At 41.2% G+C, this 18,776-nt stretch overlaps 4 protein-coding genes across 20 annotated transcripts in view; 2 read left to right on the top strand and 2 right to left on the bottom strand.

Annotated features, from left to right (window-relative positions):
• apbb1ip (amyloid beta (A4) precursor protein-binding, family B, member 1 interacting protein) overlaps window positions 1-3,669 on the top strand; it is a 28,158-nt gene extending 24,489 nt beyond the window's left edge. The window contains exon 14 of the mRNA XM_086306638.1: window positions 131-3,669. Coding sequence (XP_086162764.1) covers window positions 131-721 — 591 coding nt within the window. The 3' untranslated portion in view covers window positions 722-3,669. The remainder of the gene's footprint in view (window positions 1-130) is intronic.
• Window positions 1,355-8,435, bottom strand: LOC147322210 (uncharacterized). 9 transcript variants are annotated; one of them, XM_086306640.1, is made up of 21 exons: window positions 8,080-8,426; window positions 7,445-7,502; window positions 7,046-7,339; window positions 6,843-6,961; window positions 6,636-6,764; window positions 6,472-6,536; window positions 6,324-6,380; window positions 5,920-6,018; window positions 5,192-5,259; window positions 4,958-5,045; window positions 4,778-4,847; window positions 4,630-4,702; window positions 4,474-4,578; window positions 4,252-4,381; window positions 2,551-2,595; window positions 2,386-2,467; window positions 2,214-2,306; window positions 1,965-2,041; window positions 1,804-1,859; window positions 1,613-1,692; window positions 1,355-1,507 (listed from the first exon to the last, which is right to left on the bottom strand). In XM_086306640.1, exons 3-21 carry the CDS (start codon window positions 7,275-7,277, stop codon window positions 1,385-1,387), a joined length of 1,791 nt encoding a protein of 596 aa, XP_086162766.1. In that variant the 5' UTR covers window positions 7,278-7,339; window positions 7,445-7,502; window positions 8,080-8,426; the 3' UTR covers window positions 1,355-1,384. The 9 variants fall into 9 exon arrangements, with proteins under 9 accessions (XP_086162766.1, XP_086162767.1, XP_086162769.1 ...); XM_086306641.1 differs by having other exon boundaries at window positions 7,046-7,502; XM_086306643.1 differs by having other exon boundaries at window positions 5,192-5,247; window positions 7,046-8,428.
• On the top strand, window positions 7,766-13,945 carry pdss1 (prenyl (decaprenyl) diphosphate synthase, subunit 1). 4 transcript variants are annotated; one of them, XM_086306658.1, is made up of 12 exons: window positions 7,766-8,069; window positions 8,220-8,380; window positions 8,981-9,030; window positions 9,167-9,299; window positions 9,895-10,025; window positions 10,167-10,308; window positions 10,389-10,500; window positions 10,581-10,690; window positions 10,798-10,878; window positions 10,982-11,095; window positions 11,209-11,289; window positions 12,368-12,827. In XM_086306658.1, exons 2-12 carry the CDS (start codon window positions 8,225-8,227, stop codon window positions 12,506-12,508), a joined length of 1,251 nt encoding a protein of 416 aa, XP_086162784.1. In that variant the 5' UTR covers window positions 7,766-8,069; window positions 8,220-8,224; the 3' UTR covers window positions 12,509-12,827. The 4 variants fall into 4 exon arrangements, with proteins under 4 accessions (XP_086162784.1, XP_086162782.1, XP_086162785.1 ...); XM_086306656.1 differs by lacking the exon at window positions 12,368-12,827 and adding an exon at window positions 12,860-13,945 and having other exon boundaries at window positions 7,770-8,069; XM_086306659.1 differs by lacking the exons at window positions 8,220-8,380; window positions 12,368-12,827 and adding an exon at window positions 12,860-13,945 and having other exon boundaries at window positions 7,771-8,069.
• A 1,545-nt stretch (window positions 13,946-15,490) lies between these two features.
• Window positions 15,491-18,776, bottom strand: part of abi1a (abl-interactor 1a) — a 49,355-nt gene continuing 46,069 nt past the window's right edge. For 4 of the 6 annotated variants that reach the window (XM_086306648.1, XM_086306649.1, XM_086306651.1 and 1 more), the window contains 3 exons: window positions 17,661-17,747; window positions 16,016-16,201; window positions 15,491-15,926 (listed from right to left, as the gene is read on the bottom strand). In XM_086306648.1, the coding sequence (XP_086162774.1) occupies window positions 15,751-15,926; window positions 16,016-16,201; window positions 17,661-17,747 (449 nt within the window). In that variant the 3' untranslated portion in view covers window positions 15,491-15,750. The remainder of the gene's footprint in view (window positions 15,927-16,015; window positions 16,202-17,660; window positions 17,748-18,776) is intronic. The other 2 variants (XM_086306650.1, XM_086306653.1) reach the window with 1 other exon arrangement.

Genomic DNA, 18,776 nt, shown 5'->3' with positions numbered 1-18,776 from the left:
CTAGCTCCTACATTTCCCATAATGCCATCAACACCATTTATCCAGTACAAGCCCTCTCCTCTTCTTTTGTTTAAGAATCTTTTCCCTTCCTGTCAATCTTATATCATTCAATTTTATTCTAACTTATCAGAATCCAGCTCCACCACCACCACCACCATTAGCCGAGGTCCTCCCCCCACCACCCCCAGACCCAGTGCTCCCTCCTCCTCCTCCTCCCATGGCTGCCAAGACTGCCTCAAAACCCACCCCCCCAAAGCGGAATCAACCAAACAACTTCCCTCCACCTCCACTTGATATGGACAATCTCCCTCCTCCACCACCACCTCCACCCACTGACGACCACTTAGAGGCTCCGCCAGACTTTCTTCCACCACCTCCTCCAGCTACTGGCTTTAATTCACTGCCACCACCACCTCCTAGTTTTGGTGGCGTGGACCACTCTCTGCCCCCGCCACCACCAGATCCAGTGTCTTTGCCACCACCTCCACCTGACCCAGTGTTTGTAGCTTCTGGGGCTCCACCACCACCACCACCACCTCCTCCACCACCACCTGCTGCTCCTGTCGCCACCCTAAGACCAGCTGTGAGGACCTCTGGGTCATTGAAGAAGGTTCCTCCGGCTCCACCAAAGAGGACTGCACCAACGCAAGGAGGCGGAGGAGGTGGAGACTTCATGTCAGAACTGATGCTAGCCATGAGGAAGAAGCATGCAGACCAGTAGCCTGAACAGAGAACTTGTGGACTATAAATACAGAATGAACTATGCCTGCACAGCCAACAACTTAATCAGCCTTTTCTCAAAGATGAAGCTAGTGGAGTTCTCTGTAGATTTCCCCTTTTAGTCATTCATCCTTTTTCTGAACAGCTTCCAAGACAAAAACGAGTTAACCTTTGAAAAAAAGTTCAGTTTTGAAAAGCATTTGAAAACGTTGGGCTCAAAAAGACTATTACAGTTTGCTTTGTCATGCTGTTATCATACTTCCATATTGTATATATATTTGCATACATAGCTGTAAATACTGTAAAAACACAGTCATTGTGTTACCAGTAAATATACAAGTTAGATAGTTTGTTTTCATTTGACTCTTCAACCCACCTAAATAAACCCTTGAATCTCCTGGCTGTGCTGCACCATCAAGATCTGTATTATTAAAATATGTTGTTGCTTTGCTGGACAAGTCGTCAGTCTGCCGCAGGGCCAGCACAGTCTAGACCTCATGGACATGGCTAAATGCTGTGCTTCCTCCCCTCAGACAGGCTTTTACAGTAACCACCTGCAGTCGGTGCTTGTTTGTGGATCTCTTTGCCTTTTGGAGCAAATATATTGCCCAACAAATGACACATCACACCAAAATATGCTACAAGTTTTTTATTAGGAGGTAACTCATGACGAACAGCTGACCTTTAACCTGCTAGCCCACTGTGGAGGTCTTGCTGCATAGCCCGCCTCCTCTGCAGTCTCTTGTGTAACAAAGGGTGAGGACAGGATGTGGTGCAGCAGCTCCACCTAGTGGTAAAGTGGTAAAGTAAACTGTAGTAGAAACAAATCATAAACAACTTTGGGTGTCGTTTTATTTGTTTTGTGTGACAGGTCCTTTTATCAGACACATACCTCGGAAAAGTCATTCCTCTCAGCTTTCCTTATTGCAGACTCTGCCATCCAGTTCCTCAGCACATATCTCGGATTTACATCTGTAAAACATTTAATCCAATCAGATGTTTCTGTCACCACTGCATAACAAACATCTAAGAATATAAATATTTATATCCCTCATCGTTTAATCAACATTAAGATTTAGTTACAGTTTGATTTACTTTTCATCCTGTGTTGACGATCCAAATCGCTATCATCCTGCTGTCTGAACAGAAACAGAGGAAAGAGATTAATTCACAGCAACAAACATCCTGATGTCACACAAATGTAAATAAGTAAATTCAAAATGACCTCTCGTGACCTTCCTTACCTACTGAGCCGGAACAGGTACTTGTTAAGCCAATCAGAAAAGTGCTTGTGGTGTGATAGGTCATCAAGAGCCCACATCTGATTTAGAAATAATACAATCCTTTACATTTCCTGCATGCCTAATTATAAGAAATGCATGCTGTGCAAGGAAAGCTCAGTATTGGTACAACTGATTCAACAGATTGGCCAGCTTCACAACAAAATCTAGAGATTGAAAGGAACAACAACATTTTGTCACTTTTAGCTCCACCTGCGTGAAGTTCTTGTTAAGAAGCTGCTTGGCTGAAACTTCGCTGAGCTCCCTGAAGGTCATGGTGAAGTCAGACTCTGTGTCCTCCATCACCTGTAAAGGGAAAGTGAAATTACAGTGCAGAGAGTGAGACTAAACTGATTTAGAAGACTGAAACAAACTGTATAATCACCTTAAGCAGGAAAGCAATGAGGTCGTTATCGTCCTCATCTTCACCAAGAAGTCCCAGTTTTGCCTTAAATATCTGGTGAACCCTGAAGTGGAGACATGAATAAATGCAGTCTTGGCTTTGCTGCAGCATGAACACAAGTAAGATAACATTTCACATGAAGCTCACCTCATTTGGTAAATGTTGGCATATCCTTTAAGAATAATTTTCGCCCTGCAAAAAGTTAAGATGACAAGTTTACAATTTGACTTCATGAATTTCTTCAAATTAGAAAAGAAGTCACATTAATAAACTTGAAGGTGTAATAAGCAGCTACGTATATCCCACTGAACTTTTACCTCTTTTTTTTTTTACCTATTTGCTTTTTCAATAGATTACAATATTTATGCAAAAAAGTAAGTAAACATTAGCATAAGAATTTTAGCATAAGAATTTTTTAGCATAAGAATTTTAGCGTTTTAGGTTGCATCATTGAATAGCTTCACTCAGGCTCTATTCTTGACCACTCCTCTAAACATCTCTTGACTGTCTCTACTGCCTAGTTTGAATTCACCTGCAATATTTTAATAAGATTTAAATCCAGTCTTTGATTACGCAGCTCATTATTTATACTTTTTGAACCACATTTGTGTTAGTTTTTTACGGTTTTCACGATCCACTGCAGCTTAAACTTTCAGATCACTTTGTCTTCCTCCACTCTTTGGAACATTTCCAGTCAACACAAGTTAAGTTATACTCCTGAACAGCTCCTAAAAACATTTGAATTGTCCGTCCAGAGAACATCATTCCAAAAGTTCTTGTATGTAGTTCAGCAATTGATACATCTCGTGACTTATTATCCATGGAATTTGTGCAATCTCTTCATGACTGTTACAGCCCTAGCAGGCCTAGTGTGTGTGTGTGTGTGTGTGTGTGTGTGTGTGTGTGTGTGTGTGTGTGTGTGTTGGTGGATGTGTCCTGTTTCCAACTGCAGTATAAAAGCTTGAGAGAAGCCCCTGAGCCTCAGAGTGTGGGTCAGCTCCAGTAGTTTTGTGATGTGTGTTTCTGCACTAGCAGTAAGTGGTTGTGTTCTCCATCCTGCAGAGGATTGTTCTGTGGTGTGTTTTCTTTTAGGGGCTATGAATGCATAGTTGTTGCCTTCTTTGAGCAGAATTGTTTTTCTTTGGTCTGTTTGTTAAATTCCCTTTTTTTTGCAGCACCTCTGTTTTGCTGACACCTTCATTTCTGTTGTTTGATTGAACTGTCTCTTTAAGTTGAACCTTTTAATAAAGTTTCTTTTAAAAACTGCATGGTTTGCTTTTTCACACAGATCTTCCCGTTGTTTTTGCTTTCATCCCCAGTTCATTTTCGAGGGATATAAAAACAACTATAGATGATTCGTCTCACAGGGAAAAATACATTTACAAGAATAATCCAGAACTTTTTTTGACACCTTAAAAAGATTTGAAGATATTTGTATGATGACAAGAAACACTAAATGGTTGTTTGCTTTGCTGGGGTCAGTTTTCATAAGAGGGATAGATTTAAAGTGAGGGGTGTACTTACTTTCCATGTGGCTGCTTTCATTTTGTTGCACTGTATGACTACTTTATTTCCACACTTTCTCAAAGAAAATCTTTAAAGATATATTTGAATTAAAATATGCTGAAAATAAATTGTGGGATGTATTATTCTTTTCACATCGCTTTGTGTGACTCTGAAGTTATTTTGCTCATGTTTCTGTGCTTTTGTTTTTCAGACAAACAAACAGGCTTCTGTAAGAATGAGCTAACAGCAAAGCTGTTCCAGTTTGTCGAAATGACAAAAAGAGTTCAAGTCCTATATTTAGTAAATCCCCCTTGAGACAAAGTGATGTTGTGGTATTCTTACTGTTTCTGTTGTGTCTGTGTAAGCACAGGAATCAGAGCCACCAAGAGTTTCTCTAGATTCAAGAGGCCAACATTTGCCTGAGCTCCAATGCTGTACCTGCCTTCATCATCAGATGTGTTGGGGATAAAATCTGCAACAAAAAGAAAAATATTTGTCTGAGAACTGACAGCAAGAGGATTTCAGTTATTTTGGAGTAAAAGCGACATGAAACAGTCTACACACTGGGGTTATATGACTCCATAAAGCCAAAGGGTCCGTAGTCGATGGTGATAGAAAGAAGACTGAAGTTGTCTGTGTTGCACACACCTGTGGTGAGAACAGCGACAGCTATAAGTAGCGTTGGTTTAAACTGTGTGATACGAATGTTCAGTTTCTCACCATGTGCAAAACCGACTGACATCCACTGGGCAATCAGATGTGCCGTTTCATTTACAACTGTGGAAAAAAACACCTGCAAAGAAAACCTCAATAGCTTATTTACTTAAAACAAAAGTGGTACATTCAGCTGTGCTTTTTTATTACTCACCAAATATTTTTCTGGGTTGTCTGGATTTATAAAAGGAAAATGTTCGTCTATCACAAAGTTCAACAGCTTTCTAAAACGAAAATAACGATAAAATAACATTACAAACACAACAGGACACAGAACAAAGCCAGATGTAAACAACTATGAAGTAAACTTTGTCATGTGACCAGGCAGTCTTACCTCAGAAGATTTATTTCTCCACTTTGAGACAAAATTTCTAAGGATCCAATCCGAAACCATGACTTGGCCAATCGCAGAACAACAGCTCCTGTGGGGAATAAAGAAAAGCTGAACCAGAACAAAGATTAAGGCAGCAGACAAAACATCTGCATAACAGTAACAAAAATTATGCTGGATTGTTAAAAAGTAATGCAGTTTGAAATAAAAGGCTCCAGTCATGGGTAAATCCTGTACCTCTCTCTGCTTTCACATTTCCATTGTAGAACTGATCCCTCAACACTGGCTCCTCACTGACAATCAGACTAAAAAAAGAATTAGCGGATAAATCTAAAACACATAACAATTAAATGGCGACAAAAATCACACGATTCACACAATTTCTGGGTTATAATTTCTTTAAAAACGTCTCTTTTTTTGCAAATGCCAAAAAAATGTTCTCGTCATATGAGTCAAGCTCGAATGACTTGAACTAATTTTATGTGAATGAATGAAATATAAATTGATAACACATTTCTGCACATCAAAAGTCCTGATTGACAGTTATTAGGGTAAAATTTGTAGTAGGTAAACCTGATCATTGCCTTGTGTGGATAAAAACACAAAGTCCAATGCCAGAAAAATTACTGCAAAAGCTACACGTTTTATGGTTTCGGCTAAACAGGGATGTCAACAGCCTTTAGCCCGAATCAATCACTTGCTGGGAGTTAATTAATGATAATACAGTGCCAAATCAGGTAAAGAAGCACTTGGAAGCCAAACATCCGTCTTTGCTACTGAATCTGAATCAGAGGTACCAAGAATGTTTGATTGCTTGTAAATGTCTGATTAAGCAAATTATTATTACTACATAGAATCATGGTAAAAACAAATAATTATCATCAACCAAACACATTTCTTTACTTTTTGTGCTAAGTTTGTAATCTTATACCAAACTTATAGCTCTCAAAATCATTTATTCTCACCTGGCAGCCCTGCTGGTGGGAACACCCAGGAAATGCATCGCTTCACTGCACAGGAACTCCCTGACAGAAGACCGGATTACAGCACGACCATCTCCTGACCTGCAGCCCGATGTGAAGTCATACTTTTTTGGTTGCATTGCATGACTGCACAATTCTACAGCCATGCATACTAATATTAATAGCCATGCGTACTACTTATTCATTTTTAGGGGTCATTACAGCAGATCATCTGCCTCCATGTCACCCTCTGCCTAGCATCCTCCTCTGCCGTCCTTCAAAACATCATAGACCCTACAATTAAAGCCCTTTCCTTCTCTTTAGCTATCTCCTAACACACCTGTATATTACTACAAATAATAAATGTAATAGCTATTGCACAAATATATGTACAAATAAATACAAACCTTGAATATGGTGTTTTTCCAGATCCTTTAAGCTGGAGTTCCCATACCTCCCCCTTTCTATGAAAATTGAGAAGGAAAATATGTAAAGGCTTGAAGTGGCAGAAAATTACTTAAAACATAAAAACATAATTTTAAAAAATTAACTTACTTGTTTGAATACTGACCAAGGAAATGAGCTCGACCATCCCCCAGCTGGCCTGCCCAGTAGCCAAACTATCGAGGAAAGTAAAGCGTGTCAAAAAGATCAACTCAGCAAATAAGCAAAAGCTTTATAGCTTTTAAAAAGTTATCAGGTATAAAAATCATTTATACCTGATGACCTCCATATCTGTGAGCAAGTGGCACAGACCCCGGCAGTAGTCTGCCACCACTCGCATAATGCAGAAAATCACCTGACCGAGTCACTGACACATCTAAATCTAAGATCCCCTCGATGACATCCTGTTAAGACAATTTTAGACATAAATGAATTCACTATATTGTGAAATTACAGTGCTGATAGTGACATGGCATCCTCACCTTAGATGCTGCTGTCAACCTCAATGGACCTTTGAGTGGAGTTGGAATGGACTTGGAAAATATGCAGTTCTTCACAGTGCGAACAAAGTTGCCATCATCTTTGTCAATTGGGAGTGCCTCTGCAGAGAGGACAGAGGGGATTGTATGATAACATTAGCGCCTTCCTCTATATTTTGACCTGTAAGGACAAGAATCTGTTTTACCCAATAGCTTCTTGCAGGAGACTCTGAACTGGTTAAGGTCGTGCATGAGGCTTGAAGCATCCAAGGTCCACTTGGACTTCACAGTGTGCGATGACGATTGGCTGTTTGATGCGGTGTTGTGGTCACTGTGACACTCAGGACTTATATTTTGGCACAACTCCAGGACATATGCAGGTGTGAAGCTCGATGCTGCCACCAGAGCAAAGACTAGTGCTGTACAGGTGCTCCACATTTTCACAGATGGAGCAGCTGACTTATCGAATCAGGTTTCAACTTCTCTCTGGCATGCCCCACCTTAAGAAGGTTCTTACCAAACGCCCCACAGTTTTATCAATCATTAACTTTAAAAAAAAATCATATTATATTCTAGTTCATCTTAATTTTGTTTTATAGTTTCACCTGGTTATCCACATCCACAGCCCAGGGTTTGAGAAGTACTGCATTAAAGATAGCAGATCTGAGGGAAGCAATAAAAAAGGGTAAACCACACTTCCCCTTAGTGCTTATTCTAAGCCAAACAGCTGATATTTTACTTATGATAGTAAAAAAAAAGACTTAGTCACTATTAATAGGCTACTAAAGTGTTAAGTAAAATATAATTTTTGTTTGGCATTAAATGGAAATACTAGAGTGATGTAAAAGGATCTTAAAATTGTATTTCAGGACTTTTAAACCTTAATCAGAGTAAAAAAATTATCAGTTGCACGTTACGTTTCATACACAATTCCTCCAATCAACTTTTAAGGTTTTTTTTAACTATTAACTTACATAAATAACGAGTTAAACATGAACTAAACAACCTTAACTTTGTCTGTCAGCTCTACCGTATACCTGTAAATAACGATAGGGTAATTTTAGTTCTTACGTTAGTTTATTATTACATATTACACCCCAAATAATAATAGTGTCATGAAAAGGCGAGAGCTAGCTTAGCTGTTAGCAACCCAGCAACTAGCCTCATCCCAGACACCCGTATATTATCTGAAGACGAGCTTGAAAACACATTTTCCAGCACTAGCTTGAGGTATGTATACCTAAATTATTGCGCATTTACTCTCTCCATCATTTCCTGCCTTCTGCTGCTCCTCGTTATGAGACGTCACCGGATATTCCTTTACTGTTTTTCCGGTTCACGTTGCGATATGTAACTTCCGATGCATGCTGTTAACCTAAGGTAACATGGCGGGGCCGTGGTGGAGGAAATGCCCGAGGTTGACCACGGGCTGCACGGCCACGAATATATTAGAAAATTTGTGGCACTTGAAGGGCAGGCCTGTGTCTTCCTCTGCATCCCTGTTGAGCCGGGCTTCCTGCATCCCCACGCCGGAAACCAGGGTGAGTTTGCGGTTAATAAAAAGCTGGAGAGCCGGCATGGAGGACTTTTCAAAACCAGGAAGGTCATACACTGCAGAGTGGTGGTTTAGAGGCAATGCCCACTTCTGCTTTATTCCACTATCTGTCATATCCCATGCCAGTGAAACTTTATTTACATTCCTCAGTAAAGAGAATTTTATATCTGTGTGTTTAAATGAAATGATTGGTGACTTGTTGAGCTCATAAAGGTTGAGACTTCCTGCTTGCACGTAAGCTGTCTTTGACTTGGCCAGCTGCCTGCCTCAGTTGCATTTGATTCATTCATTCGGCATTGACCCACATGTGCAACACTTCAGTTATATGAAATGTAACACGTGCATTTTAAACAGAAAACAATGTTTCTATCTTGTATCAATCCCAGTTAGTGTGAGCGTATTATTTTATTGTTCCTATGTTAAGTGAATGCACCCAGGGCTTAAAATCTGGGTCCATAAATAACTGATCCTGTGTAGGTTTAAAATTGTTTAATAACAATAACTCCAGGGTGCTAGAGCCTCTGCAAACCTGATGTGCTGCACATGCCCGAGCTCATCTTTGTTATGATCTAATTTTCAATTTCAGCCGCCAACACCTGCACAGATAAACATGAAAGCAGGAAACTTTCTAATCAGGTGAGTTGTTAGGTAGTCCAGCTAAGTAGTGATTTTTACATTTTATTTATTAATATATTTTAGGAGATATATCTTTTGTGCATTTCAAATCACACGTTCAGTTTCAGCATAAATATTTGCATATCTTTCTTTCCAGACACCAGTCACGGTTGCTGCTTCCAACACTACAGTCTTGCTGTTGCAGAGCGACACACAGTGACACAAAGCCCAAGGACCCCTTCACGTTAGCCCAGAAAGACTTGACGAGTTTATATGACGACATCAAAAAAGTAAGTCTTCAAAGAGATCAGTCCAATTTAGCTTTCAAATAGAATAGTTGTGCTGAAGCGATTGTTGTGCTGTATTCTGTTTTGTGTTGCATCCCTTTCTCTGGTCACTTCTCGAAAAGTAACAGCTTCAGCTCACATTTATTAGTTTTTCAACCCAATTTTAAGGTTGAACAAATCAGTAGTTAAATCCAGATGTTTGCAAAGCACACACTTTATCTTTAATGCAGTCAGGATTCATTCACTAATACTGGCAGGTTTTTACCTTCTTACTACTTATTAACCACCAAGCCTGTTAGCTTTCCCATTCAACTGTACTCTGAATTTCTCCTTGAACCAGTCTGCTTCCCCTCTCACCCGCCAACAGAGCAAAGCCACACCCTTCTTTCACAATAGGGGTTTTAAGCTGCTAAAGAACGTAGAGAAAAACTAAAAGGAAGTCTGTCTGAGATATTTTTGCAATAGCTGTGACAAATTAATGAAGGCTTTTTGGGTCAGAGTGGGCGGTTTCCTGCCCTGTGGTGATTGGCAGATTTCTTTCTGCACAGCGGTTGTTTATGGCGGAAATAAAACGCTTGCTTTTTACTGTCCTTTACAGGAGCTGTTTGTGTCCAAAGTAGAGCTGAAATCTCTGTGTGAATACTATTTCGATGGCAAGGGGAAGGCCATCCGACCAATGATAGTGGTACTGATGGCTCGCGCCCTTAACATCCACAGCAACAGAGCCGGGTAAACGACTCTAAACTCAGTTGTATTTTGCTCTGCGACACACGGGTCAGAGTCCTGATTGCACCGTTATGACAAACTCTTTTGTTTCAGATAATTGCATTTGACTTCCTCCTGTTTGCTGTCTGCGTTTGTCCATTTTAGAGATTTGCTCCCAGGGCAGAGGGCCATCGCTATGATCTCTGAAATGATTCACACTGCCAGCCTGGTGCATGATGATGTCATAGATGGATCGGATAAGCGAAGAGGGAAGAGAACAATTAATGAAGTGTGGGGTGAAAAAAAGGTAAAGGAGATAAAATCGTTTGGTCTGATATGTTTTTCCGAACCACCCGCTCGTATATCATTCGGCCTCCTCTCTTCCAGGCTATCTTAGCCGGAGATTTTATCCTCTCGGCTGCCTCAATGGCCTTGGCTCGTATCGGTAACATCACAGTGGTGAAAGTTTTATCTCAGGTCACAGAGGACCTGGTGCGAGGTAAGTCACGATGAGCCGAGAACCAGCATGCAGAAGAACTGGCCGGAAGAATGCATTTACATATAGCCTTGTGATTGCAGGTGAATTCATGCAGTTGGGTTCCAAAGAGAATGAGAACGAGCGATTCAAACACTACCTCGAGAAGACCTTCAAGAAGACAGCAAGTCTTATTGCAAACAGTTGTAAAGCAGTATGTACGTTCTGTCTTCACATAAATAGCAGAGAGATGGAGAAAAGCCTCGTTTTCTGCACTTTTTAATGTTTTTTTCGTTGACTGTCTGCACTCTTTCATTTAAGGTTTCCATTCTGGTAAACTCTGATCCTGAAGTGCATGAAATAGCGTACCAGTATGGGAAGAATGTTGGCATTGCATTTCAGGTACAGGCTGTTAAGCAAAGTGTCGCCCTCAGTGATGAGCAAATATCAGTAATGATTTTTTGCACAGTAGTTATGTAATAAGGCGGTTTGTTTTGTCCTGTAGCTGGTGGATGATGTTTTGGACTTCACATCTGGAGCCAGTCAGCTGGGGAAGCCCACAGCAGCCGATTTGAAATTGGGTTTGGCTACTGGTCCGGTCCTGTTTGCTTGTCAGCAGGTGAGACACCGCCACCATCGCTCTTACTCAGGACATGCAGACAAACTGTGCACCACTAGGTGAATGAGATGGACTGCAAACTGTCTTTAGTTTTTATCTGTTTGTCATTTCAGTTTCCTGAGCTTCATGCAATGATCATGAGACGTTTCGCCTCCAAAGGAGACGTAGATCGAGCCTGGCAGTACGTCCTTCAGGTATGAGCTGTAATACACCATAAGTGAAAGCCTTAAAGGTCCAACCAAAAGAAGGGCTCTCTTAATAACATTTATATTAAAAAATAAAATGATGTGAAATTAGCTTCTTAAAAGTCATGACACATGCATGTTGAAATAGATTTGTTTATAATAAAACACTGTACATAAATTTTACAATAAGCGTTTTATTGTGTACAAATAAAGAGCAGAGAGAGATCTAAAAGCGATGCAAAGAACTTTACCTAGTCTGAAGTGACGCTGTAGGTCAAAGTCTAACAATCTGCACTCTGAAACTAACGATGGTAGGATGGTTTTATAGATTTTTGGAAATGCATTTAAAAATCCTAAGTCTCATTTACAGAAGTAGTCGAACTCACTCGGTACTTTTAGCAGCACTGTCACTGTGGTGTAAACTGTGCGAGCACAAATCGCACCTGGATTTGTGCAGATCCTCCAAAGCTTGGTCAGATTAGATGTGAAAGTGCTTAAACTGTCATCTTCAGGGTCTCTCCTCAGATGTTCTTTGGGCTTTAGATCTGGGATTTGGCCGAATCACTCAAAGACAGAGACTTGTCCCAGTGCGTCCCTTAGAGAGGGATCGGTCCTGATTATTAAAAACGCTGTGGAGTGCCTTGGTCAAGGACATTTTCTGAAGCAAGAATTTAATCCGGTCTTACTTGTGCTTTAAGGTGAACTCGCTTCCTTTATTCTTTTATGAATTTCTCCCTTATTGCATGATGCTGCCACACCGTATTTAACCATAGGGTTGGTATAACCAGGTTATGAGCAGTGCCTGCTGTAATATTTAATCATTCACAAAAGGCTGCAAAACTGTAACCAGAAGTAGGTGTTTAGTAAACGAAGCTGAGCTCTGCGTGACAAAAAAAGCAGTTGTCAATGATTTTAGTGTTTTATTGTTGATAGCAGAGCCAGAGCAGACTTATCTGCTCTGGCTCTGATAAGTATTAGCTATCGTCCAGTAGCTAATACTGGACGATATTATCGTCCAGTATTAGCTACTTGCTGATAGTATCAGCATTTATAGCAGTTGATAAATGACTTTTTTTTTTTTTTAAAGGATAGGAGAACCGCCCTTCGACCATGTTATGAGTGGCAGATGCCGGTTGCCAGCTCACTGGTTGAGCAGGTGCCCATATGCCCTCTGGCTGAAATGCAGCGGCCCGGGTTCACATCCAACCTGCAGCCTTTTGCTGCCTGACTTCTTCTTCGTGTCCCCTCTTCACTGCTAACCGATCACTAAAGAAAAAAGGCCCGCCTAAAAAGCAAAAAAATACATAAAAATAAAAAAATCTGTGCATTGAAGTTATGTAGTTTCTCCACCAGAGGGAGCTGTGCAGCTTCTCTGTTGACAACATGTTTGGAACGAGCTGATCCAAGCAGACACATTTAGATAAATAAATGATAAATGTTAGGGAGACTCTGCTAAAAATATTTAGAAAAATAATTTTTTTTAAATTACCACATATCTGTATTGGTCAGTCTTAAAAATCCGATATAGGTTAATAGATTAAAAACTTTAATAATGTGAGTGCTCCTCCTTCTGTTTTAGAGCAATGGTGTGCAGCAGACCAACTACCTGGCCCAGCACTACTGCAAAGAAGCAATCAGGCAGATCAGTAGGCTCAGGCCATCCCCAGAGAGAGACGCCCTCATCAGGCTCACAGAGATGGTGCTAACCAGAGACAAATGATCCTCCTCTGCTGGGCTTCTCTTCAGGCAGCTACTCCAGGGGAGAGGACAGCAATTTACCTGCCACCCTTAGGTCCTTAGACCAGCAGGGTTGGGCAAAAATAGCGAGGGAGGCAACAGGAGTTTGGTTTGGATGGACCTCTGGTGCTGATCTGAGTGCCAACTCTGGCTTAACAGAACAAAACGGCAAGCAGGGGTCTCTGATCTGAATCGTGGCGCTTTCCTCTTGACTTGAGGTTTGGTATTAAGGATGCACAGATTTATTTTTTGTATTTTTTGGGCTCATTCTGATGTTTAAAATTTTAGTTTGACTGAAACCTGATGCCAATGCCAATATTTATTTTGTTGTTGATAACAAGAATCATCATAAAAAGAAGAATTTTAAAGTTTTTCAGCTCCTCGTCAAACGGTCTTTGAACATTTAACAGGCCAAAGTTGGTGCAACACAAATGTTACCAGATTTGTTGAAAGCCCCAAACCAGGCCATTAAATTTGTGCATCCTTACGAAGCGCAAGTAAACTTGGTATTTAGGCAAATTGTGATGTTTGAGTTTCTTACAGGAAACGTATGATATGTAAATGAATAAGTACAACTGAAAACTGCAGCTGAACCCTTCACTGCTTACAGTACTGTAACTGCAAAAGCCTCCCGTGGCTCAGACTAGCCGACTGTGAGTGAACAGTTTGTTACCTGCTGGTCCTGAGCTGCGACCGAGGCGTTGCAACATCTGTGTAATTCCAAAGGAGAGGGAAGTGCATCGTTGTGTACTCGCTTGGATCCGTCCTCACCTCAAAGGCCAATCAGTCACGTGTCTTTCTTTTCCACTCTGAAGTGTTATATGGTTACTTCTGTGATGCAAAGTGTCCTGTAACGACCACGGCCTTAACATCTGCAATGACTGTGCGCTCAATAAACCAACTGCTTCATTTTTTTTATTTCATTCAATCTGAAGCTTTGGTTCCTTGTCAAAAGTAATGACACGCGCATGTTGTACATAGATTTGTTTATTATAAAACACTGTACATAAATTTCTCAATCAACATTTTATTATGTACAAATGAAGGGCAGAGAGATCTATGATGAAACTGAGCTGGAAATAAAAGAAAGTGGGTGAACGGTGACCACAGCAGGTAGCGGTTTAACACTGCATTTGGAGGTCATGTTAGATGACAGAACCAGCATGAAAAAGTACAAGATGATGATTCTTATACCTGAGAGACACCTACGTATGGACTGGCTGATTTATACTGGAGATAATGTATTATATACACCCGTGCAGCCCAGAGGATTACACGTTCCTAGCAGTCAGCGCGGTCTTTGAACCCAGACGGGGCCAGTGGTGCTTTGAGAAGACCGAGGAGGTACTAGTTGCTTAAATGGTCTACGTTATCACATCTGAATTGTCACGTGGCAGTTTTGGGGCAGGACGATTCCACTCTCAGGTGACAAATTGCAGGAAGTGTTTGCCAGGCTAACAGAGAGGTTAAAACAATTTGCGGTTTTCATGATTGTGATGAGATCTGGTGACTCCAAAGGGCATAATCACAGTTTTCATACACAAATGATCCAGTGACCCCCTCTGTGCCCGTGATTATTAGTAACCTAGAAAGGGTTAGAAATGTTTCAACACTTAGTAAGAAAAAAACCCTGTGCTGTGGTTGTCCTCATCTTTACTTTGCTAAAATTGTAGTGCACAGGTTCAGAAGCAGGGCACAAAAGACAAGGTTTGAGGACCTAAACAGTCCCTTCACGTTAAGGTTGGGGGTCACGGGTTCATGTTTTTCATTTAATTTGTCACCCATATGCACAGGAATGATATTCCTGCCAGTCACCGAAAGATCTTCCACATTTTCTGCATATAAAATTAACAGTGAATCCTAAAATGCTCCATAATAAGCTGAAAATGGATGGAATGTCTTTGCTTTAGATGGACCCAAATTCATGAAATTTAAAAGAAGGCGATAAAAAGGGACGAGCCTGTCATTTACTTCAGTTTTTTAAAGAAGTGATTTCAACAGTGTAATGAGAAAGCAAAGGTGTATACATTTACAACATAATGGAAGGATAATGGCAATAAACTTAAAATTACATTAGCTCTTGAAAATTTTTTCCATGCTTTGACGCCGAGACTGATTTTCCCGCAGTAAGTTTTCTTTCCTTTGAAATACGATTTACAGTATTTATTTGCGAATCACCAACAGTCCATCTGTCATTTACAGAGTTGAGGAGGAGGAGGGCGGCACCACTAATGAAAAGCATCATATGATCGACATTCACTGAATTTACATTACAGAACCCCCCCTTCCCTCCCGGAGTGGCTGCAGCTCGGATTATGTACAACCAACGGTACAAACACTTCCACTGAAGGTGCTTACGTTACATTTTTATTTGTTCCATCGAAACCTAAAAACTCTTGTTCACAAAGTGTTTTGTTCAGGCAAGATCTCACCGTACATCCTTCAACTGTGTGAGCATGTGCAGTCCAATTCATTAAAAAAAAAAGTTTATTTTACATGTTCCTTAAATGTTCCCCACCTGTCCATAACACCAAAATTGACTAAATAGATATACCTTTGTCATTTTATTTGCAATCAGTAAGGGAAAAACATTCCGTCATATCAAAAGAAAAAGGGCGGCGGGGGGGGGGATCACGTGGTTATGCATCTCGGGAGTCAGATTTCTGCCGTCAGTCTCTCAGTGGATTGTGATATGACTGAATAAATATGCTGTACTTTAACTGAAAGGTCCCTTCAGTCGGCGTAGTGCATGATGGACTCCACGTAGTTGCCGGGGAAGAGGCCGGTGGTGCCGTTGCACACGCCTTCGAACCAGCCGTCGTCGTTCTTTTTGATGACGTAAATGATGGCGCCCTCCATGAAAGTCAGCTCGTCGTCCTTGTCCTTGGCGTAGTCGTAGATGGCCACCACTGCGAACAGGAAGGGAAAAGGTTTGCTCTTGGACTCTGTACCCAACGGCAGGACTTCGCCTGCAAATACTTAGAAACGTTAAGCAAACCTTTCTCGATGTAGCTCTTGGGAGCCCACTGGGGGTCTCCGTCGGCGTAGGGGTCGTTGTAGTGCACGACTGCGGCGTCTTCCTCCTCGTAATCCACCGGAGGAGGCGGCGGAGGCGGTGGCGAGTCGTCAAACATGGGCATGTCATCTGGAGGAGGAGGTGGAGGAGGAGTAGGAGTATCTGCAACTATTGAATGGACATCAAAAGTGAGACTCGTTTTGGTTGGAGTCACAAGATGTCCTTGGTGATAGAGGTGGCGGCAGTGGGAGAATCATGCATAAGAAATAAATCAAGGCATGCAAAGTTTGTCTGACAATCAAGCAGGCTGCAAGGCTTCTCACAACTGACATGCCGTATGTGTGCGAACCTCTCAAGTGGCTCATGTAGTTTGTGCTCCTGTTGTAGCTTTGAACATCGCTTCACATGCATATGCAGAAAAAAAGGACACCTATATATATTATTTATGAGCACTTAAATAATGAAAAATACACTCCAAGTCATGCCATTTAGTAGGTTAGAGCTGACGGCATCCACTCCAGGACAAGAAAAGGTATGAAAACGTATACAGACTGCATCTGACACTATAACAAACTGAAAATATGACGCCGTACTGTCTAGAATATACAGTTAAAGTGTTGGATGCTGACATTAAACACGGCCAACAGGGTCACTGTTTGCTAAATTCTCTGCTTGGTGTCAAAAAGATGGAATTTCCTTACATGGGTATATCAGGCACACCTCATCCATCTGACTCTGAGGTTTACAGTAGATACAATTTCATTTTTGAGACCAACAGCACCCAAAAGCCAAGGTGGGTGTTACTTCAAATTGAGCTCACTGGCACGTCTGTCTAATATTGGTGAGACCAAATCAGACCAAACAGTTACTACAGTTTCTGTGCAGACGTTTTGCAAACACAACATAGCTACCAGGGTTTGTTTAAGAATCTTGTTAACACTTACAAAATGTTGTTCTGCAGTTGAGAGTAACAGCAGCTTAGAGGGCCCGGTGGCGCCAGTGTCCGGCAGCCTCGCCTCTGTCAGTGCGCCCCAGTTACAATGTAACTTGCCATCACCAGTGTGTGAATGTGTGTGTGAATGGGTGGATGACTGGATGTGTAAAGCGCTTTGGGGTCCTTAGGGACTAGTAAAGGTCTTTGCTTTGCTAACAAAGTGTGAATTAAGGAGTTTCAATACAGGCCACTATAAAATAAATAGTTTGTGGTATCAGAAAACTATCCAGAGCTATTCTAGTGAAGTTTACCATTAATATATTAGTTCCCTTTCAATAAATGAGCATATGGCAGGTTTTGGATCAGAGGGGACAGCAGAGAGTGGTGACCTTTGGCACGTTTTACCCTAAACATCATCAATGACTTTAGCGTAACTCTATAGTGCTACAAGTACTCTGTATTATACCTCTATAGTAGTGTAGATTTGTAGCTGCAGAAACAAAGAAACGAAACTATAAGTTGCCTAATAGAAGCTTACATAATGAGTGGAATCTAGTAAGAATCAGTTCAGTTTTGGAAGAGGACGTATTAAACAGGATGAACACACAGTGCATGCTCTGTGTTTGGGAGTTGGAACAGTTGGCGCAGATAACGAGGAAAGTGGTGTGTGTGTGTCTTAGCCTCTTCACTTACTGCTCTCCTGCATCCTGGCCACAAAGCCAGTCAGAGGTATCTGTGGAGTCAGCTGGGGCATGGGGGGAGGAGGAGGAGCGATAGACACTGAAAGCCAGCAGAGAAAAGGGCAGGAAGGCCGACAGAGTGAGCATCAGAGAAGGAGAAAAAGACAAAGCCCATCAGTCACCAAGAAAGACAGTTCAGGGTCCAACCCAACCCCCAAGCAAACAACAGTCAACACAGACACACTGCAAGAACTGGGAGCATGTACACATCTAACAAAAGCACAGTTAAGCACTATACTGGAAGACTGATCGTTTAAATAAGTTAATTTTTTTTTCTTCTATTTGACAGAGATCACAGATCAGACGCAAACATGAGCTGAAAAGTTCAGCAGCATCTGCGACTGTGATGAGATTCACATGGTATCAGGGGATCATTAGAGCAAGAGGATAAAAAGCAGATTATGTTTGATTTCTGTCGATCAGACAGTTTCCTCTAAATCGAAAGAAAACAGGGGACTTCTAATAGCCACAAGGGGGCAGTATTTACTTTAGATGTCTCATCCTGAACTCATGTGAAGCAACTCCCTACAGACCTGTTTTAGTAATGTTAACACTACTTTAGATTCTCATGTTAGTTTTCCTCAGATCACATGATTAATTTTAGGTTAAATGCTGTGAATAAGTAATAGTCAAGAACCAGTGTTTCAGAAAATATCACTTTTAGGCTTCAGGCAATGACAAAGCTACCAGGAATCTGCAGATGTGCAAGAAAGACCACATGTGATGTGTAAATTCTCTCTGAATGAAGTGTTTGGAACGGAACAGGCACATCTGCACATCTGGAGGTCATCTGGCTTGCACTGTGATCTGTATAAATGGGATCCATACAGCGTGAAAAGGCCACCTAACTATTCCTGCTATCTCAAGCTGCAAGTCTACCCTTTAAAAAGAGACTTAAAAATCCTTTGCCTTTATTTTCTTGATCCCACCTAATAAATCTGTGCAAAGAGATCTCTTAGCAATATAGGCATAATTGAAGTGAGGTTAACAGCTGACCTAACTGCAGTACAATACACAGCCAGTAAACTTTGCCTAAGTTTTTACAAGATGCCAAAGACCGACTCTGCAC

The sequence above is a fragment of the Aulonocara sp. 'chitande type north' Nkhata Bay genome, linkage group LG9 (genome assembly GCF_057382095.1).
Source record: "Aulonocara sp. 'chitande type north' Nkhata Bay isolate Kocher_YH1m ecotype deep benthic linkage group LG9, A_spYH_male_GT1.1, whole genome shotgun sequence".
Taxonomy (NCBI): Eukaryota; Metazoa; Chordata; class Actinopteri; order Cichliformes; family Cichlidae; genus Aulonocara; species Aulonocara sp. 'chitande type north' Nkhata Bay.
The sequence above is the reverse complement of the archived record's forward strand: the minus strand, read 5'-3'. Positions and strand labels throughout refer to the sequence as shown.